The sequence below is a fragment of the Centrocercus urophasianus genome, unplaced genomic scaffold, assembly GCF_019232065.1.
Source record: "Centrocercus urophasianus isolate 14NV4802_14NV808 unplaced genomic scaffold, USGS_Curo_1.0 seq_16, whole genome shotgun sequence".
Lineage (NCBI taxonomy): Eukaryota > Metazoa > Chordata > Aves > Galliformes > Phasianidae > Centrocercus > Centrocercus urophasianus.
Genome location: NW_024884711.1, coordinates 41623441 through 41644922, shown reverse-complemented (window position 1 = coordinate 41644922; position 21482 = coordinate 41623441). Strand labels below are relative to the sequence as shown.

At 45.3% G+C, this 21482-nt stretch overlaps 1 protein-coding gene across 4 annotated transcripts in view; it reads right to left on the bottom strand.

The window, feature by feature from the left end:
- PRKAG2 (protein kinase AMP-activated non-catalytic subunit gamma 2) overlaps window positions 1-21482 on the bottom strand; it is a 183169-nt gene that overhangs the window by 47360 nt on the left and 114327 nt on the right. For all 4 annotated transcript variants that reach the window (XM_042816533.1, XM_042816532.1, XM_042816535.1 and 1 more), the window contains one exon: window positions 9851-10065. In XM_042816533.1, coding sequence (XP_042672467.1) covers window positions 9851-10065 — 215 coding nt within the window. The remainder of the gene's footprint in view (window positions 1-9850; window positions 10066-21482) is intronic.

The window sequence follows — 21482 nt, the reverse complement described above, 5'->3', positions numbered from 1 at the left end:
CCTATTAACTATATCGTTCCATCACTTCAGGTACATTACAAGTGAAAACAGATCTTGCATGTACTGCTTCTGTGGTTTGATACCATCTGGAAGGGGCTGAAGTAAGGACTGTGTTGAGCAAGAAGCATATCAAGTGCTTCAGCTAAATGTTTTATGACTACAAACAGTACCATAAAGAGATGTGGAAATACCAATAAGGCTTTTCCCTGCATTCCATGAACCAGAACTGAAAAAAAAATTAAATTAGTTCAATGTTAAGGACCTGAGATACACCTCAAGCTCAACACCATGCTTACTTTACTGCAGAGTTTATGCAAACATGGATACAAAAGTATGCTGATGGTCAGGGGATGCTCACAGTGTGGGTATGGTAAGCACTGGGTGTACATGTACATAAGTTTAGATGCAGATTCAGTATTCAGCAGTCTGTGTGAGGAGATTTATGTATTAACATAGTGTGGTATCTCCCAGCTATCAATATCATGAAAAAGGACCATTTAAATTGTCATTACAGGTAAGGAAACAGTTGGGCTATGAGCAAATCTAGTCTCTCTGAGGACAGTAGAACAACTGTCACTAACTTTAGTACAGTCAGAATTAAATTTAGAGAATTTAATATGTATACATATATATATATGTATATATATATATATGTATATATATATATATATATATATAGTGTATATATATATATACACTAAATTGTGCATAAGCTCACCAGAGGTGCTTCTTAATTTCTGAAGCACAATTAAATAGCAGACTGGAAATTTAGTGTCAGTTTCAATTAAATGGAAAAAAATGAAGTTGAATACTAAATTAAATAATGCAGTCAAGTAGTTTGAGATGAAAGTGGTTGTTTCTGCCAGAGTGGTCATATTTCAAAGTCAATCAGCTGTAGGAACCAAAAGCATCATCTTTGGAGATGGAGTTTTCTGAGAGCTTTGGACCTTTGCATGAGGCACACAACCCTGTTGGTGCTGGATGTCCAACCAGAAAGTGCTCCTGGAGGAGTGATGGCACTTCACAAGGGAAACTGCTGCTGGGTTGTGCCAAGAACACACTGACCCTGGCCATTTGAATGAAGCGTTGGAGTTTCAGCTGGGTTCTTCTGAGAAGATGTCCAAGTAAGGCCCTGTGGGTGAGAGACAGCACGGGACATTCCTGAAAGAAGGAGAGCTGATTTGGCTTTGCCATTTCAGTGGTTGTTATATTCTTTTACAGTTTGTTTGGATGATATTTTGAGCTCTTGGGAAAAGCACGCCAAGTTCAGAACAGAAGCTTGGCTATAGATCTCTAGAACAGTAATTATTTATTTAAGGTTGTTCATCGACTCAGGCATTTCAGTGATTCACGTTTTTAAAATAATTCTATGGGTAACTGTGATTAAAAAACAGTAAAAATAAGCAAATCCAGTGCATAACATCAAATTTGGAGCATATGTGTATGAATACTAATCTGTATACAGTCTGCAGGACAATATGTCCTATGGGGATGTCTGACCCATGCTAAACTAAGCTCTAAAATAAACACAGAAGTCAGAAAACCAGCCTGCTTTACAATGATTTTTTGCATAAATTTTGATGTGCTCTGAAAACCTGACAGCTTTTTGTACATTGTAATACATAATTATTGTCTTCAATGGAAAAGGCTGCTGCTAAAATCTTTAAATACAATGTGCTATCTATAGTTATCTTAAGCCACTTACGTCTACTGTTCTAAGAATATCTGCTTTCTGAAGAACTTCTTAATGTACTGTTTGACTTAAGGAGGTGTTGCACTGCAGCTTTTATAAATGGGAAACTGAGGCACCAGGGGAAAAAGGGACGCAGTGATAGTCATGTAAGAGATCTCTGATGGGGTGAATATGTGCACCCACCTCCCTGAGCTCTATTACTGATGCTGTGTTTTTCTCTTCTTCAAACTCTTTGTTTTCTGTTACAACCATGTAACTGAAAAGAGAAGAAATCTCGAATTCAAAGAACTAAATCAGCAACAGCCATGTTTTGGGCCTTCAGGAAGAAAAGCAGGAGTGAGGAAACAACTCTTTTCTTCAAAACCTGACCTCTATATCGGTGAAATCTTGGGTAATGGAGGAATCTATTTGGTGCCCAGCTTGTATGATGTGCTTCTGTACTGCAGTGGTGCTCAGTGCATCTTGCCATCCCTTTCTGAAGACATCACTAGCTGCTTCTGCCTGCATCAGGAGCTGGGTGCAGAGGTGGTGCACACCATGAATATTTCCATGTAAACATGGTCCAAATGCCCACAGCTGGAGAGGCCAAACATACACCAGCAGGCAGATAGCGATCTCACAGCTGCTGCTCTCCTTGCCACTTGGCGATCAGCTATTTCCTGTTGTCACCATGACCTTTCTTCTGTCCTGATCCTCATGCTCTTTCCATTATTTACTCTTTATTTAATCTCTCAGGTTTCCCCCAATTCCTTTTCCATCCCCTGCCTGTCCATCAGCTTTCATCTTCACTTGTGCTAGTCGTTTGTAAGTGTTTTAATAGACAATAAAAAGTGTACAAAGACCTCGACTGAGCAAAGTGGCCAACGTGTATATTGCTTTAAGTGCTCTGGTCCTGCTGACTCCAGCCAGACCACCAATGTACTTAAAATTGACCGCACTTTTAAGTGCTTTCCTGGATCGAGGCCATCATTGCATTGACTTCAACCAAAACAGAATAGCACCTGAGATTCAGCAACATAAATACATAGCAACCACAACCAAAGTCAGCGCTGTAACCTTCAGATTACCTTTCATCAATGCCTTCTGTCATCACTAGCTATGTTATGGCTACACTTAAACCCATTTTGCAAGTACATACTGGATGTAGTGCTTAGGAACCATCCTGTTTGAGTCAATGCTTATGGTTTTAGAATTTGCCCGGCCTGTTTGCTAGATCAGGCTCTCGGACAATGAAGTCCTCGGGGCAAGAGTCATGTTTATTTCTCTGCTGAAATCATCTGTGCTCACATTCCACGAAACAGCAATTAGTAACTTTCTGTTACAAGGCAGAAGGATTTCTGCGTGCCACAGACAGACGCGCTGTGCAGCTATGGGCAAAAATTGTGCTGGAGAATAAGCTCAAACACCAGAGGTGCTGACCTCGGCACTGGCAATTGTCCACAACCTTACACATGCGAGAAGGCCAACCAAGTATCTCCACTCTGTACCTCTGCTGCCTCCTCACCCTGCTGGCCTTGTGCCTCTCACCTTTTCTATGGTCTGTTCAGGAGTTAGGCTCTGTGATCCTCAGGGATCCCTTCCACAGCAGGAGACGCAGTAATTCTGTCATCCTACACTCCATTACTTCACCTTTCTACACTTCAGCTTACTCGCCCCGTGCTGTAGGACTTCTGTTCTTTGTTAATCATAAAACACGATTATTCATACCTCGGGCACTGCACAAATCATTACTGTCTTCCTAAAAATGTCATCCACACGGCCCTGCCCTCAGTGCCTGCTAAGAATGCTGTTGGGAACAAGCTCAAGGAATAAATATTTTGCATTCATTTCGGGAGCACAATGGAAACATTTTTCCAAGCTGCTGCCAAGATGGTATCTGGTCCTCCTCTGAGTCAGCAGCCCATGCAGCTGACTTTCAAATGGCCAAACTTGGTTGATTGTTATCTTAAAAGAAAAAGAACCACAGACACGAGCTGTGTTTCTGCAGTCGTGTTGCTCTCCTTATGTACAGGCTGACAGTGACACTACCGTATAAATGGAAGGCAGGGTTACTCAAGATGTCCCCCTTTTATCTCCTAACTTCAGCATTTTGTTTCATCCAAACAGAGGAAGGGGTAAGGCTGTGGGGAGAAGAGAAGAGGATATCGCTGCTTTGTGTAATCTGTGACCTTTGGGTATCAGCCGGGGATTTACATTCTGTAAAGCTCTGCTGGCTGTTAAAGATTGTGTATCTAACAATACAATATGGACGAAACTGAGCTGAGAGAGATGGAGATAGATGAGGAATTCATAGAGTTCCCTCTTAAGGATCCCAGCCTGTGTAGCATTTCTTCCTTCCTATAGCTGTATTTTCCACCCACCTGAATACATGAGAAGGAATGGTGCAACAGAGAAGTTTCAGAAGAGTGCATGCAGAGCTCTCTTCTGAAAGACTTCGGTTTATATTTTCTGCTGCTTTGTGCACAAGCACACGTGGTACATCATTGTTTTCCTGAGAAATACTTGGTAAGAAACTGGCAGCAATGCTCTATTACACTGAACCTGTGCCTTAAATCAGAAATTAGGTTTCAGGCTGTGATCACAAACAGAGCTCGCTGTTAATAGAAGAGTAGTACTACCATGCATAGTGCAGGACATGGGGTGATAAAGGTAACTTTGCTTTCAACTTCTAACCAGAAACTCCCCATTCAGGATTCTGGGGTCATGAGTTTGGTACCAAGGTGTACCACAGAAGAAACACACAGTGCTCTGGTTTTAATTGTCTTAGCTACTTAGTCATACAAGCACTGCCAGAGCAGCTGGGAATTGATGGGACTCAGCATTTTGGCTGCTCATCCTTTCATCCTGGTCTTTCTCCTTGGGCTCTAGGACTGGCAGGAACAGGAATCGGAGGAGTTTATGCTGTTAAGATAAATTCAGCACAAGGTGCACCCATAGGTAGCTGCATAAATCGCTCTGCTGAAAAAGCCACAAGCAGACAGACATGCATTTCCTCAGGGCAAAGAAATTACGCAATATGAATTCTCTACATCCTATGATTGATTGCCAAGAATCCGAATGCTGCGACCAGAATACAATTACAATTACATCCGGAAACTGGCATTACAGCAGGTTGTAACTCTATTTTTTTCCTCCTAAAATAAGTAAGTAATTCTAGAAAAGGCAAATTAACCAATATAAAATTATTAGCAAGGTGCCTGTTGCGTATTTTAAATAGGAATAAAAATGCCAAATGTGGTAAAAGAATAAGACTAATAGGGAGGAGGTAAAGGGACAGAACAGAATATTAGTAGAATGGGTCTCTTCATTTCCAAGCAAGTTTACTTGCTCATTTAGGTTTTACTTCCCACTGAATCTTACTATGGACTTTCAATGATGTGAAGTCTGCTCAGTGGAGCCATCCTGACACTCTGTCAAAGCAGATAAAACAAATCAGGTGGGCTCAGGACATTTTTTCTATTAATATGGTGTGTAACTGTTAAGTGATTGAATGATACATAATCACAAAGCTGTTGATTTACTAGGTTTGCAACTAATCACATACCAACTGCTGGACAAGTATTTTCCATTTTTACATTAAATGCACTTTTACACGGACAGCAGCAGCTGCATTAGGGAGAATGTTGCAACCCAGCTGGCTTGTTGGAGCCCAGAGGATCTATTAGAGAACATCTCCCAGAAGGAGTGCTGGTATTAAAGCACTTAGAACTAGTCTGGACACAGCAACACTGCCAGAGCTTTCTCACTGGTAAATGACAGCCTTGCTGGCTCTGGGTTCCGTGATCAGTTTACTGTGGTATAAATCAAAGCTGAATCAGAGTAATGCCTTGGCACTCATTTACTTCCTTAAACCACACGAATGCTGAAATAAAGAGTTCTTGCACATTTGCAGACTGGATTCCATTTCTCCCAGCCTGTGGTTTTTGTTGGTTTTTTTTGTTTGTTTTGTTTTGTTTTGTTGTGTTTTTTTTTTTAAGACAACATCAGAATCAAAGAGCATTTTCAGTTCTCTTCATCAGATTTAAATCTCTTTTATCAGCCAGGCTGATCACGGCGCTCTGATAGGTGCCATGGCTTTTTGGAGAGAGCCAGATGGGAGGACCTGCTGCACATATCCTGGTTCCCAGGCTGCCTGCCAGCAGCAGGGTGTGATGTAAGAGTCTTTCACGCCAAACAAGTTAACAGCCCTGTTTTTGAGTTTACTACATTCTGGCTGAGAAACAGCACGAATAGCCTCACAGGGAAATGCTGCTGCTGAACAAGCAGGTAGCTGCAGAAACCATTTTCTCTTTACCTCTGTGTTTCTGCCACTGGAAGGGAGAGGCCTGGCTGCAGACTGTACTTCTGTTCCAGGAGCTGAGTAACACTGACTGTGTAAAATGGATGCCAACTGTATCTTCCAGTTTCTCCTGTGTCCTACACGTGTGGCTTGAGGAGGATGTGCTGACACAAGCTCAGTGTATGTGTCAGACTGTCTTCTGCATGAGATGCTCTCTTTGTAAGAAATTGCTGGGAAATTATTAGGCTCCTGTTAGAGAGCAGTGGTTCACCAGGTAGAAGAGGTTGTTTGTAAGTATGTTCTGCTTCTGTAAGTATGACTCCTCATGCAGAGAAAGAGGAAACTCATGAAGGCCAGGAAATGATGTACCACAAAAATGCACGTGTTTGCAGGAGGCAGAATACTGCTATTTTCATGGTGCCTTACGTGTCAGTGGAAGAAGAAAGGACAAAGTGAGAAGGATGCAAGCACACTGAGCTCAACACACTGCATTCCTCTTCAAAACAGGGCAAAGCGGAAACAGGGAGAACATGTTGGTTACTGAATTTGCAACCTCTCTGCATTCCTTTCATGGTTAGTAATGTTGCTTCAGAGGGGAGTTATCATTCACCACTTAACAGCCTGAAGGTTACACAGTCCAAACAACACAAGGCCGAAGTACAAAGTCATGAACTGTGCAGCAAAAAATCGAGTCACTCCTTCCCTATTTCATGTGGGGCACACTAATCTTCTGGAGTAGCTTTGATCTCTTATCAGCTGATTTCTCATTCTGAGCTCCTAACTCAACCACCAGGAATACCTCCGCAGCCATTGGACACCCACGAGAGCTGCTGCCATGGCCTGACCCAGCCTCACACATCTGCTTTGGGCACCCAGCAGAAACACCGTGGTCAGAAATGCGGCACCCGGAGTCCCGCAGTTGTGAGCGAGGCAGAGTGCTGACCAATCCTCTGAAGAACCCATTTATCCTCTCTGAGATACAGAGGCAACCAACGTAAGCAGCTCAGATAGGTTTCTAAAGTTAGGCAGGATAAATCCAGGCCTGAGTGATTACTGCAGGCACCCATTAGCATGGTGTTATCTGCTGAGGTACACACAGTGCATTGAGATGCTCCTTGTGGAAGCAGTGTCTCCCTCTGCCAGGGCCTGTCTCCTGCTTTTTATTCCCCTTATCTGAATAAAAGGGTTAAAAATCACAGCAAGATACACACTGAGTGCTACCAAAACACAAAAGTGATGGTTACATCTGCTGGGAAACAAATATCTTTATTCTTCTCTGTTTTTTAGCAGATTCTACCGTTCTGTGCCACAGCCTCAAGCGTATAAAAAGCAAGTACACAATCAGCTTCAAATGCAGGTGGATGTAAAAATGGGCTGAGTTCCAAGCCCTGGTGCTACACATTCCTATACTCATCCATTGGCTCATTTGTTGGGTTTTTTTCAGCAGTACTTCCAGCTCTGGCTCCAAGAGTTCCTCTTTGCTGTTGCAGTATATTCCACAGTCATGAATCATTGATAATAGTTTTAGGATCACACACATTATCATCACTAATTAAACAATGTAATGAGATTTGAGTTGACAGAGCCCTTGTAGATAAGAGTCAACCTCTCCTTTCAATTGTTAACATAAGAGCTGCTCTGTCATTAAAGTGAACATCTCACAGTGCCCACTGTGAAACCACTCATCCTATAATTTATAATGCTTTTAAAATTTTTGGAATCATTATGCCAAGAAAGAGCTATCTAAGTAAGCAAGAAATGGACCTCGATCTGTTTATGACATCTTCACTGGGAAAACAAATATTTAACCCATGACTCAGAATAACTGAAATGTCTAAAATGCAGTATTCAGGGTGTTGTCACATTTGTAAGGGAAATAACTTAGTGAAATGAAAACCTAATGATTCACTGCCACCCTGTGCACTCACTCTTATAAATGAGATAGATATAAAACAAAGAGTACAAAAGCAAAGTATACAGAACAAAGAAAGTCAGGTGTTGTACATCCTATGTGTCTTATATATGTTTTTCTGCATCTGTTGAATAGGAGATAATTGAGTACAATATATTGAGTTTCCATCCAGACTATCTTGTGCAGGCACAGAACCACTACAGCTGATAAATACTTGCCAAGAATTCTGTTTCTTTATTGTCCCAAGCAGCAAATCATTAAAAACAAATAAAAAATTAGATCTGTGTTTCAGTCGCTGTTCCAGCAGATACAACAGACCCCTGGGTAGCAGCTGAATAGAAACCACATTCACACGCCAAGGATATGACCAACAGACTGAAGCCTACCACAAACATTCCTGTGTCCTGCAAGCCCCTGAATTTCATAACTTGTGCATCCAAGCCTGCTCCTTACATGGAAAGGCAGCGAATGGTCTGGAGGAAGGTTACTGCTGGAGTTCCTAACTATGAGTGTAAGATTGGTATTATTCAGTATTTTTAATTCTTTACTTTCGCCTAGTGGCAGAATAGGAAGGTGTTTATTTTGAAAGGAGCCTGGCTTCCTTAGTCTAGAACAGCAAAGCTGGCTTTGGATACAACAAGCCATAATGAGCAATGAGTGAAAATGTCTATTATTTATAAGACCAAATGGTCACAGCACCCAGACACACACAGTGTAATGGCTGCAGCCATTCCTGTGGAGGTGCAGGACTCAAAGGAGGAAATGTGGGACTGCTGGCTTAGCGTATCCAGAAGGCAGAAGAGCACAGAAGAGAACAGTGGTTACTGTGAGGCTGAGGCTCGCCAGAGGAGGGGAGGGAAGACAGAATCACAGAATCACAGAATGGCCAGGGCTGGAAAGGACCTCAAGGATCATGAATCTCCAAGTTCACCCAGGCCCACCTTTCTAGCCTCTCAAGGTCCTTCTGAATGGCATCCCTTCCTTCCACCGTGTCGACCGCACCGCTCAGCTTTGTGTCATCAGCAAATATGCTGAGGGTTCACTCGATTCCATCATCGATGTCATTGATAAAGATGTTAAAGAGCACCGGTCCCAAGACAGACCCCTGGGGGACACCTCTCTCTGGCCTCCACCTGGACACAGAGCCATTGATGACCATCCTCTGAATGCGGCCTTTCAACCAGTTTCTTATCCATCGAGTGGTCCCATCAAATCCACATCCCTCCAATTTGGAGATAAGGATGTGGTGGGGGACCATGTCAAAGGCCTTGCTCAAGTCCAGGACAAAGACATGCAGTGCAGATGTTGCAGAGGAGAATATCAGAGGTTAGAATTCACGTTTTCCTGGAACTGCTGAGTTCCTGCATTCCCAGGAGCTAAAGAAACCACTCCTACAAAGACGCTGCTACTACCTGGGGTCTGCTTAAATACCCGGGTAGTTCCACCCTTCTGTACTGTGAGCTGGGGCAGACAGAGTCACAGCAACCAGTGCCATTAGACTGCAGTTGTCCCATTGATCTCAGACTTCTGAGGCAGCAGGAACTCAAAACCCTGCAGCTCACGCTGTGAATTTCTTTTTGATCTGCTCTCCTTGGCTGCTAGCCTTCTCATCTGCTCCTTTCAAGGGATATAAAAGACAATCCTAAATAAAACTGTATCCTTCTCTAAAGCGGCATCTCAGCAATGCGTGCAGAACTGTGCAGCCACTGCAAAGCTCAGTTGAGCTCAATGCAAGAACTGATTGCTATTTGGTTAACTCACAAGAAGAGCTCCCACCTCTGGATTCCTAATGCCTTGCCAGCTGAACGCTGAGAGCTGACACAAGCCTGGGGTGTAAGGCACATGAAATTGTTCTCATTCCATTCCACAGGATGGACGCACCAGTCCTAGCTTGTAGTATGAGAAACAATTTTACACACACCACTGTACATTTCCCGGTGGAGAAGTGGACACAAGCTCTACTTACTGGTTTTGAGGTAGCACAGAGAGATGGTGTCATTATAGGAGGCTTGGCTGCACTTTGGGATGGAGGCAAAGAAAATCTCTGCCCTGTGTCCGGAGGAGAAGAACAGTGAATCCGTGTTTCTAGTCTCTCAGGCTCATGCTTATAGGATTCAAGAGGAAACGTGGACTGCTTGGTCACTTGTGTTGGGGTAGATGGAGAAGAGGAGAGGCCAGAGGCTGTAAAAAAGAATAATTACTAACGATCAGAAGAGAAGCAGGCAGAAATCTCATCTTTACAGTAAACCTATATATATTTTTATCACCTTTCCCAGGCTAAAAGCATATATCTCACCCTTAGTTATAATAGGGGATTAAAACTCTGTGAATTGTTTGGCTGCTTGAACTGTCTGAGCCATTGTCCAGGGAGGTGTATTTGCAAGATGAGACAGCTCTACGTTTCTGTTCTACTGGCCTCCCATCTGCTTCCTTACTTCTAAAGCGATCCTCAGCACTGGTGTCACTTTCTTGTTGCTATTTTAATGCTTCTGTGAATCTCAGGATTACCTCTATCTCATGGTAAATGGCTCAAGAGCTTGAACGCATACTTTTGCTTCATTTTGATGATTCTGTCTCAGCTAGCAGCTAGAACAAAATTAGGAGGAGAGGCAAAAAGAAACAAGGGGTATATCCTGTGAGCTTCAGCCCACGTTCTGTAGGGCTCCCAGCAATGCTTTCCTGCAATCTAGATTTGTTTTCAGCAACCTTGGAGGGGAAAGATTATTTTTCTCTTGTGCTAAGAATCAGTATCAGCAGCAGATCATTTGTCTTGTGAGCATCCTGCTTCTGTTTGACACACATATCTACCCCAGCTGTATTTTAGGTTGTGTTCTTAGGGCAGTTCTGAGCTGTGATCAAACAGATCATTTAAGCTGTATTTATTATCCATTTAAGAACAAGCACTCACATCCAATTAGAAAATTCATTACAACATCTGTGTTTCCTATGACATTTATGTGTTTGTCAGCAAACAAAGGAAGATTCTTTTATACCAGCATAAATCAGAGCGGATTTAAAGGCGTAAAAACTGGAGCCGGACAGAGCTTCAGATTTTGAAGTGGGCTATGGGCGCCTGTGTGGCCTCTGAGTTGGGTTCACTTTTTGTGCTCCCAAAGGTCTGTGTGGATAACCAGTGAATCCACAGGGGACTCCAGTCCATCAAAAAGGAGCAGACAGGTAGCTTCTAATAAGCAGGAAACTCCAAGCCATCCAAACAAAACTTCAAAACATGATAAGGCATCTCCAAGGCAAATTCAGTTTGCCTTCTCAGTGTGAGCTTTCATAGTTCTACCAGAGATTTCTGCACACCTCTGTTCCAAGGCTTTGCAATGATGCAAACACAGCCTCCACTGGTCCTCACTCACAACCCAGGCCAAAGGGTATTAGTACAACTCCCTTGGTACTCCAGCACTTCTGCAACCAAATGTCTGCAGAACCACGAGCACTGGTTGAATGAACCCTTGGGAAGGTTTACATCCTGTCTTGCACTGACCTCAAAGGGTGTTCATTACCTCTCGGTGTCCCCATTCTGCCTCACAAACAGCATTTATAGAGAATACTTTGTATTTTAGGAATGTAAATGATAAAGCTGAGCAGTAACTGCTGATCACAGAGCTGTCTTTTGGAATTGCAGTTGCCCACTGAGGATATGTGTTTCGTTAGAGCTCTGCCAACAAAGCAGCAGTTATCAGAAATGCAATGGAGATGGGTGTTTCCACAGGGAGGAGCAAGGAGAGTGGCCCCATTGTTTGGGATGCCCTCAGCACTGCTGATTTTAGTGAGATTGGAGCATGTGCCATTTGCTGAAGGACTAAAAGGATTGTTTTTGCTTGCAGATAGAGATGAATAGTTTGGGGAAGATGCTCTGATCTTCTGAGTTTTTATGGGTGTACAAATGTTTCCTGAGCACTCAGACTGGGGTTTGAGGTGGATGGCAGCTGTAATTGATGCAAATATAAAACCACTAAGAGGGAGAAAAACACCATTAGATCTTAAATTCTTACTGCTGGAAAGTGTTCACTGCGTGCTAATGTATCAGCAAGTCTACAAACAATTTCCAGGATTAACAATCTTTGCCAAAAGTGTTATTACCAGGCATAAGGGAAGCTGACAGGGCTGCCATACAAGTGGAGAGAACAGCCAGAGGACACAGGAAGATGTGGATGAAAGGAGACCACGGAAGTAACATCACTCACATCCCATGAACACTACTGTAAATGTGTGATGGCACAGGCAGTAAAGTTCCTCGCAGACAGCATGCCTTCCATTTTATAAGAACAGCCCGTGATGGGGAGCCTCCTCTTGGGAAACTTGGCATGAGTTTTAATAGATGATGAGTGTCTGTCCAGAAGCTTCATTGGGAGCACTTTGATCCCTAGAACAGTCTCTGCCCCCTGGGCTCTTAACACAGAAGAACTCAAAGCAAGGCACACCCTGACACACTTCAACTTCACTTTTTCTGTGACTATTTCCACACAAGAGGTGGAGAGAAAATCATCATTGTTTTGGAAGGTATTGGATTAAATTATGTGTTAGCCTTTTCAATGTTTGCTATTTAAAAGCTCACCTCGTAGCGTTATTGTGGTACCTATTTTATTCACGTTTCTGTACTGCTGAGGTTGAAGGAAACAACTGTAATTTTATGATAATTAAAACAAAAGCTCAGTGTCTGAATCATAGAATCAAAGAATCATGGAATCACAGAATGGCCTGGGTTGAAAAGGACCACAATGCTCATCTTGTTTCAACCCCTTGCTACGTGCAGGGTCACCAACCAGCAGACCAGGCTGCCCAGAGCCACATCCAGCCTGATCCAAAACCTTATAAAGAATTTTATAAAAGTCTGTGACATTAAAGATGGAAAATCTCCAACACACCCCCAGGAGAAAATCACTTCAGGAGTAACAGAACTCTGTGTTAACAGAATCCTATTGAACTGCCATCTAAACAGATGGAATAGATGTAAATATACGGGTATGTGTGCGTGCAGTCACTGTGCTGGTCTACTACAGAAGAAAGGGATCAAGGAGACAAGACACAGCTTATATCCCATGTTAGACAATGTAGCATTAAAAAGCAGCCACCGTTTCTAGACTTCTCTGTAACAAGGCTGAAAAATTCAGCACAGATGAGGATTTCTGAGAAAAAAGAGTCTTTGAAGCTGCCTGCAAACTCAGCTGCTGCTGATAATGAGATGAACTGTTATGGCACGTAATTATCTCTAATGCTAATGTTGCTTTTATCAGACAATGAAATGCGTAATCAAGTGTGGTATTTTCATGTCGGCAAACTAAATAGCTCTTCTTTTTTTTCCCATTAGATTAATAAAAGAGTTCTAGACAGGAAAATAAAGAAGAAGGGAAAATTCTGGATTAGTTATTGTATCACTGGCCAACAGAAGGCTTTGTCCTGTATTTTCTGTTGATTGCCCTAGTACAGTTTTATCAAAGAATCACAGAGTATTCCCAGCTGGAAGGAACCCATAAGGATCACTGAGTATCTTTACTCATATTCAACATCTATTTGTGAGACCGAAACAACTCTAAATAGCACCAGTTTTATGTTTGATCAAAATGGGGCAATTTCCAGTTGCCCTTTCCCTACCACAGGGTTGCCTGCAGCAATGGTCCAACATTCAGTTCTATGCCTGCATTTGCACAGCTCCAGCTTGGATCTCACCCACGTCACATGTTGCATAGAAGAGCCTCCAGAAAACACCACTGTAACAGCAGAGCCCACAGCTTTGGCCCAAGATAGCATTTGTTAGTCACACACATACAAAAATAACACTGCTACCACTTGTTTCGTTAGATATGAGCAACTATTTCCTTTAAATAAAGCCCTTATTTTGCACCTACTGGGAGCATTCTGATGGAAACAAGCCTTTCAGCAAGGTATAACAGCAAAGGATAAATGCTGAATGGCCGTTTGTGGACTCCTAAGAGAAGGGTGGCCATCCTCCTGCATCCTTGAGTGAGGCCCACAATTAGCACTGTCACCTGCACACCATGCCTGACCTGGCAGGATGCAGTTGATGGCTCCAGACAGGACGCTCACAGCCCAGGAGCTCTGCCAAAGCCTCCCTTTCATTTATCAGCTGTGCTATGCTTCGATCTGCCCAGAGCTCTGATCCACCCCTGTCCAGAAAGTAACACTGCCCATGGGCCTGCAGAGCCATCTGCCCACACACTGGGCTGGGAAGTCCTGCAGAGCTGCTCTCCCCTGTCCAGTGGCCAAAGAAAACAGCTAGAAACCAGCTGTCAAACATCCCATTTGCATTGATGAGTTTAAGGTGAAATTGTTAAAGCTGCTGAAAGTTACGGGCAGTGTCAAACAAAACACTTTGGCAGTGTAATCATCCTGATGGATGAAAAACTGAACATGAGCCAGCAGTACAAGAAAGACAGGGAGCTGTTGGAGAGGGTCCAGAGGAGAGCCACGAAGATGATCAGGGGACTGGAGCACCTCCCCTATGAGGACAGGCTGAGGGAGCTGGGCTTGTTCAGCATGGAGAAAAGAAGGCTGCGGGGTGACCTCATGGCAGCCTTTCAGTACCTAAAGGGAGCCTACAAACAGGAAGGGAATCAACTCTTGGAAAGGGTAGATAACAGCAGGACAAGGGGAAATGGTTTTAAGTTGAGGGAGGGAAGATTTAGGTTGGATGTCAGGGGGAAATTCTTTACAGAGAGAGTGGTGAGGTGCTGGAACAGCTGCCCAGAGATGTTGTGGATGCCCCGTCCCTGGAGGTGTTCAAGGGCAGGTTGGATGGGGCCCTGGGCAGCCTGGTCTGGTATTGAATGTGGAGGTTGGTGGCCCTGCACGTGGCAGGGGGTTGGAGATTCCTGATCCTTGAGGTCCCTTCCAACCCTGGCCATTCTGTGATTCTGTGATTTAAATCCTAGGGATCACACTTCAGTTTTCTTGTGTCCTGTACCTGAGCAAGCAGATAAAGCAGATAACATTGCTGCTACAATAGCTTTCCAGGTTTATATGTAGGGTGTATTAATGTATCACTTAGACTGAAACTTCTCAAGAAAAAAAAAAAAAAGAAAGAAAAAAGGAAAAGGAAAAGGAAAAAACCAGGGGAGTTTCCATTTGCAGCAGCTCCAAGTGACACTTTTTGTCTGGTTCTTTCCCAGGACAGCACTGGCCTTCCATTTGCATTTCCCAGCTGGCAGCAGCACAGAGAAGCAGGCAGACTCTGGCTGCTGAATTTTAAGTAGCCAGAAGCCGCAGTGGATCTGCGCTGAGCCTGCTGTTCGTTAGGCTGATTCACTCTTCAGACACAATAGCACGTTAATTCTGACACATAAGCAAATTGATGCAAATTATGTGAAATGAAGTTTAATGCCACTTAGTGACAGTAAAACTAGGAAGCTCAAAGCAGGTAAGTGGCTACTGGCTGTTCTCATTCATGTGGTGCTGGTGATATTGACTCCAAATGTTGTACAGCATGCTAGTTAATGGCAAAATAAAAGTGCTCTTAATAGTTAATGTATCCTGAAACATAACTGATAGCACCCAGGAAGCTTTTCAGTTTCTTTTCTTGATCCAAACCAGATGACTTATGGGTGGCTGCCAACCCATGCAAATAAGCCACGTGCAACAGCTGACCCTTATCAACACCGTGATAACGCCGGAGGAAAGCCTGCACTGCCCTCCCAGCCGGTGTCAGAGCATCACATGGCAGGGATTCACATGGGCACTTGTCCTGTGTGCTGGTCACGGCTGGCTGCTGGGGAAACGATGCCCACAGCAGGGCTGCTTTATTTACTTAATGCACCACCTGGCATTTACACTCTCACAGAGTACCCTGTGTTCAGCATCACGGGCTTTAATGAAATAACTTTGGGTTTTATTTTAGGACGTCGGGCCTGGCTGCTACAGCAAACATCCAGCAGCTCTTTCCACATTTAACTTGGGTATCTCATCCCAGCCTTTCCTTGCTGTTTTGTTTCCAGTTAAGCTATTGTAGAAAGCTGTAACCTACAATTCCTTGGTGCTATTTCAGCAGCCAGCACTGTCTCCTCCATCACCTGGAAGGAGAGGCTATTGCCATCCCAGCTCTGTCCCAGCACAGCTACAGCCATCCCAGTTCTGCCCCAGCACTGCCACTATCATCCCAGCTTTGCCCCAGCCCTCTCCATGTAGCTGCTTTGCATGGTAGAGGTCCCAGACTGCAGGGTTACCATCACTGTGCTTGTTTTGTTGCTGGTGGCACGCATTGTGTGCAGCACAACAGGTAGCACAGGCCTTGGCCTGGAGGATTTATGTTTGGGCAGGTGAAGGGAAATTAAGGGAGGAGAGAAGGGAAGGGGAATGCTGAATGTACAGCATGTGAACACAGGTCGGGAAGTAACAGCTTGCTTTTTCTGATGCTTCATTTCATACTACAGGTTTCATACACAGTCATTCCACTACATGTCAGCTTTCTAAGAGCAGTTGCTTGGGGAAGCACAGAACGGTGCTCGTTGTTGCTTCTGGGAAATGGAAAGAACAGATCCTGGCCTGCAGAGCCCTGCTGAAATCCCACTGGGTGCACAGAACAGCAGCTCTGTGTAACCAAGAGACAGAGGAGCAGTGCACATGAGGACGCAGGGATGTCTGCACACACCACTGCACACTGCAGCCCCAGCGCCGTGCTGGGGGAATACACTGCAGTGGTGCTCAGCATGAAGGAAGATGCTCAGAATGTGCCATGTGGGGAGGTCTGCAGCAGCAGAGCACACTCTTTAGGACTCAGGTCCTCGGATTTGTGCTCCACTGAATGGCTCCATTTGGGTTACCTTCAGTTGTCTGCTCTCACAGTGTGTGTGACTCCAGAGCTGCACTGAAGGCATCAGAGTTACTGCTGGGTTGCAGCCTCACAGCACACTTTGCTGGTGTTTGTTTTCTGCAGTGCTTACAGGGGAGCTGGGATGAGAGTGCTGCAGATCCTCAGGACAGCCATCGCTAAGAATAAAGCCAAAAAGTGCCATTTCTTTGCTTCTGAAGTTCATGTTTTTCCAAACCTCTGTGCTTCTCTAACTAAAAGAACAACAAAAGTCTCCCTCACTCCAGCTCCATTCAGAACTCAACAGGAACCTGAGGACGGCTGCAGCCTGTGACGTTCGCCTCTCCCACTGCGCCTGACTCAGGCTTCTGTCTCATCACAGCTCTCATCTTGCTAACCTGGGAATTAATCTCTTTCTGCACATATGGTGCATAGGAGACAGCACAGTGCTCTCAAGCACACCTACCCGAGCGTTCTGGAGAAATGACAAATGACTTTGTGGCACTTGTCTGCTTGAAAATAGATTGCTACTGGCCTGCTTCTCTGCCTTATGCCACTTGGCAGCACAGTTGCCATTGCCTTCATTGGTACTGCAGCTGAGTTTCAGTGCAGAACACAGCACAGCCTGGAGAGTTCCAGCAGCGCACGCTCACAGTTTCCAGAGGACTGGCCAGGTGATTTTCCTCTCCAGGAAATCCTTCCCCTCCTGTGTCACCCAACCCCAGCTTCACCTCAGTTCACTACTACAGCGTGGCTCCAGCACATGACAGCAGTCACATTCCTGTCTTGTTTTACTGCTCAGAGCTGTCACCATGCTGCAAAGCATCCGAAAACACCAGCAGCCAAAAGCACTCAGCGTGTTCAGAGAGTGAGTACATAAGCAGCAAAATCTACAGAGCAGGGGACACCATAGAAGATCTCCCCCACACAGTGGGGCAATGCGATCTATTTGATATCAACCATTGCTCTTTCCCTCTGCCTTTCCTCCCATCACAAGTGTCCTCATCCCCTTGTAGGTGTCTCCTTCCCTTCTCCCACTGCATTTCCTTCTCTCTAACAAATCTCCAGACTCATCAGTCCCATTCCTGCCCCACCAGCATCAGCTCTGCATGGGCAGCCCCTGTTGCCACTTCAGCCGGCTTCTGTTCGTGTTGGGGTTAATGCTCTACCCCAGGGCAGGGATTTCACAGATTCTCCTTTCCCAGGAGGCCCAAACTTGGTTCTTCACAGACAGAGAAGTGAGAAACCCAGAGGACCAGCACATTTTACACTGCAGAGCATAGGCAAATCTGGCAGCCATGCAAATCTCACAAAGCAAACACCGTGTTTGGTGCTTTGATTGTATCAGGTCAAAACTCAGTGAGTAAACCTGCAGAGGCCCTTCCCTGAAGTTTGCTGCCGCTGTGACTTCAGGACTGAAGGCTCAGGAATCAAGGATGCATATGAAGGCTACAATATGAATGTCAATATTGTCAATAGATTTCAAGGGGAGAAAGCAGAACAGCTCCAACTGGCTGCTGTGCCAGACGAGAATTGTAGACAGGTCTTCAATACCTGATTTCATTATATCTTTCTACTGGGGATAAAAGCTACATCCTTTACTAAAAGAAGAGAACAGCTTATGGGCAGTGATGGTCTGCTCCGTGGTTTTCTTTAATTCAACGGTCAAGGAAAGTGGGTGTATAGAAGACACCTACATCCTTTTATTTAAGGCCTTAAACCCACCTGCACATAGGCAGACATGAAGAGGAGGGAACCATTGGCCTTCTTGCTATTCTGGGCTGCATTCCAAAGAGCATGGCCAGTAGGGTACCTCCCGGATAGGAGGGTGATCCTCCCCTCTGCTCTGCCCTGGTGAGGCCACATCTGGAGCACTGTGTCCAGTTCTGGGCTTCGCAGTTCAAGAAAGACAGAGAACTGCTGGAGAGAGTCCAGCATGGGGAGACAAAGATAATGGGGGCTGTGAGCATCTCCCTTACAAGGAAAGGCTGGGAGACCTCGGGCTGTTCAGCTTGGAGAAGAGAAGGCTGAGGGGATCTTATCAATGCTTATAAATATCTAAAGGGTGAGAGTCACATGGATGGGGCCGGGCTCTTTTCAATGATGCCCAGTGACAGGCAAGGGGCAGCAGCCACAAACTCAAAATAGGAAGTTATGTATGAACATGAGGAAAAGCCTCCATTGTGAGGGTGACAGAGCCCTGGAAGCTGTGGAGTCTCTTCCTTCTTTGCAAATATTCAGAACCCTCCTGGATGCTCTCCTATGTGACCCACTGCAGGGAACAGATTTAGGAGATTGACTCAATGATTCACAGAGGTCTCCTCCAACCCCTACGGTTCTGTGATTCTGTGATCCTGAGGGCAGAACCAGACCTCCTAGAGAAAACAGAAAGTTTTCCTTCAGGGAAGAAAGAAGATGTGTGCATCCCTGCTGCCCCCCCCAGCCGGCACTATAGGGCTCAGGGGATGCACAGACAGCCCTGGGTGCTGGGTATGCAAGCACTGACTCAGATGTCACAGAGCAAAGCCATCACTGCAAAGGCCACAGTGAGCAACTGTCAGACAATAAAAGATTCAGACACTGCTGACCGAGGCTGGTTTTAAGCTAGAAGGGAAAGGCTTTGTATCTGATTACCAACCCACCGCAGCAGTCACTTCCCTCCCCGGCTGCACTATTTTGACCTCGTTTCAGAAAATACACCATGAGCTGTTCTCTCCTCTTAACAAGTCACTGTTGTGCTGCAAACTGGGTTGTTTTTGGTTGTTACAGCCAGACAATGCTGCAGGCTGCTCCTCGAAGCACAGGCAGCTCAGGACAAGACCAGTTCTATCCTGATCTCTGCATATACCCCATGTAGCCAGGACTCTCTCTCAGAAAGTCACTCATATTGAATATGCATCTGAAAGTGAACTGTGACAAGTTTTCAGGCATGTCTGCAAGAAGCAAGCTGCTCTGTATTACTCCAGTTTCCCAAGCACTGGTGACATGGTGTTTGATGCTGAGATCCAGCTGCTGGTACCCAGTGCAAAACCAGTCATGGTTTGATTGGAAGAGAACTCAAAGATCATCCAGTTCAAACCCCCTGCTACAGGCAAGGCTGCCAACTACTACCTGAGGCACCAGCTCAAGGCCCAGGGCCCCATCCAGCCTGGCCTTGAGCACCTCCAAGGATGGGGCACCCAAAGTCTCTGGGCAGCAGTGCCAATGCCTCGCCACCCTCTCAGTGCAAAATTCCTCCTGATATCCAATCTCCCCTCTTTTAGTTTAAAACTGTTCTCCCTTGTCCTAACATTTTCTACACAAGTAAAAAGTTGATTTTCCTCCCGTTTATAAGCTCTTCTCAAGTACTGGAAAGCCACAGCAAGGTCTCCCAGATTCCAGCTTTACCAAAACTAGTTCAGAAGGAGAACTGCTGCCGAGTGCTTCCAGCCCAGAATCAGGGGACATTAGACTAGGAGACACTGTCCTTGCCAAGGGAACCACAGCCTTTGCTTTCCTGCACCTCTGCTTTTACTGACAGCTGATTACGATCCTGACACCTCCGGAAAAATCAAAGATGACACTGCAGAGATGGTGCGAACATCTGATCCTTTACTCCTACCAGACCAGGACTTTACATGTTAGCTGACACACTTCAGGAAGTTCTGCACCATTCTCCTTTCAACACCCCAAGGGAGGACAGAGAGCACAGAACAGTACTTGTGACCCTCCAGGTGCTCCCTTGAGATCTGCAGGCTCTCATCACAACAGGGAGCCACAGCAGTTTACTTGCATCACTCATACCATCACACTGTGGTGGAAGATAGCTGGTATTTAAGCATTCTTCTTGATGCAAAAGAACATAAAGCCCCATCCTGGAGTTCTGCTGGACCTGAACATGACGCAGGTAGGAACAGCTGAGCTGAGCTGGATGTGGGGCACAAGCTGAGCTCTACCCAGGCAGCTGATGCCCGGAGCACCACGTGGCTGGCACTGGCCCTGCTGGTGCCTGAGGTATTCACACCGTGTGTGGAGCCAAGTGTAGGATGTCTGACAGCATTTGCCTTTCACTGGCCATCATGATGATGCAAAAGGACTCAGCCTGACGGCGCGGTGTGGGCTGTGCCAGGTTTGCTCACCCCATGGAACCCTGGAGCTTGGGTGTGAGCAATTTCCTAGCACAGCCTTCAAATATTACAGAGCTAACAGAAGCAAACGTAGCTGTTAGAGGAGCTCTGCTGTCCATGTAACTGTGGCAGCAGGAAGAAGAGAGAGGGGAGTGGATGTGCCAGCACCAACCAGGGGGCAGAGCAGGAGGAATGAGAGGTTGGGAGCTTCATCAAAAAGAGAATTATTTGTCTTGCACTGAGTGCATTGCTTCATCAGGATAAACAAAACTGTAGTGAAATTATAGGGCTCTGACAAAGCTATTGAGTGCGACGGAAAATAACCAGAGCTGAGCAGAGGGCTGGGGCACAGCTGAGTGCAGCAGAAACTAAAAGGGTCGGAACCAGAATGGGGTCAGCCACTAAACAGCCAAGATAAACATGCAGGCTGTGGAGGCCCTCAGTGTTGTGCAGTTGGGAAATAGGTCCCTGACAGACAGCGTTGAGTCACTTTGTCACTGCGCTGAGCTCTGACCTTGCTTCCCCATGCCCTGTGTCCTCCCCTGCTGCTAGGCTCCCAGCCACCAAGCTCCATCCTGCAGAGTGAGCAACACAAGGACAGAAATCAGTCTGTGCAGGAGCGACAGTGTACTACAAACTGTATTTTAGAACAATTGATCCAGCATGTAAAAAATCCCAAAGGTGACACCCCAATTCCTCTGCTCAAACCAACAAAAATC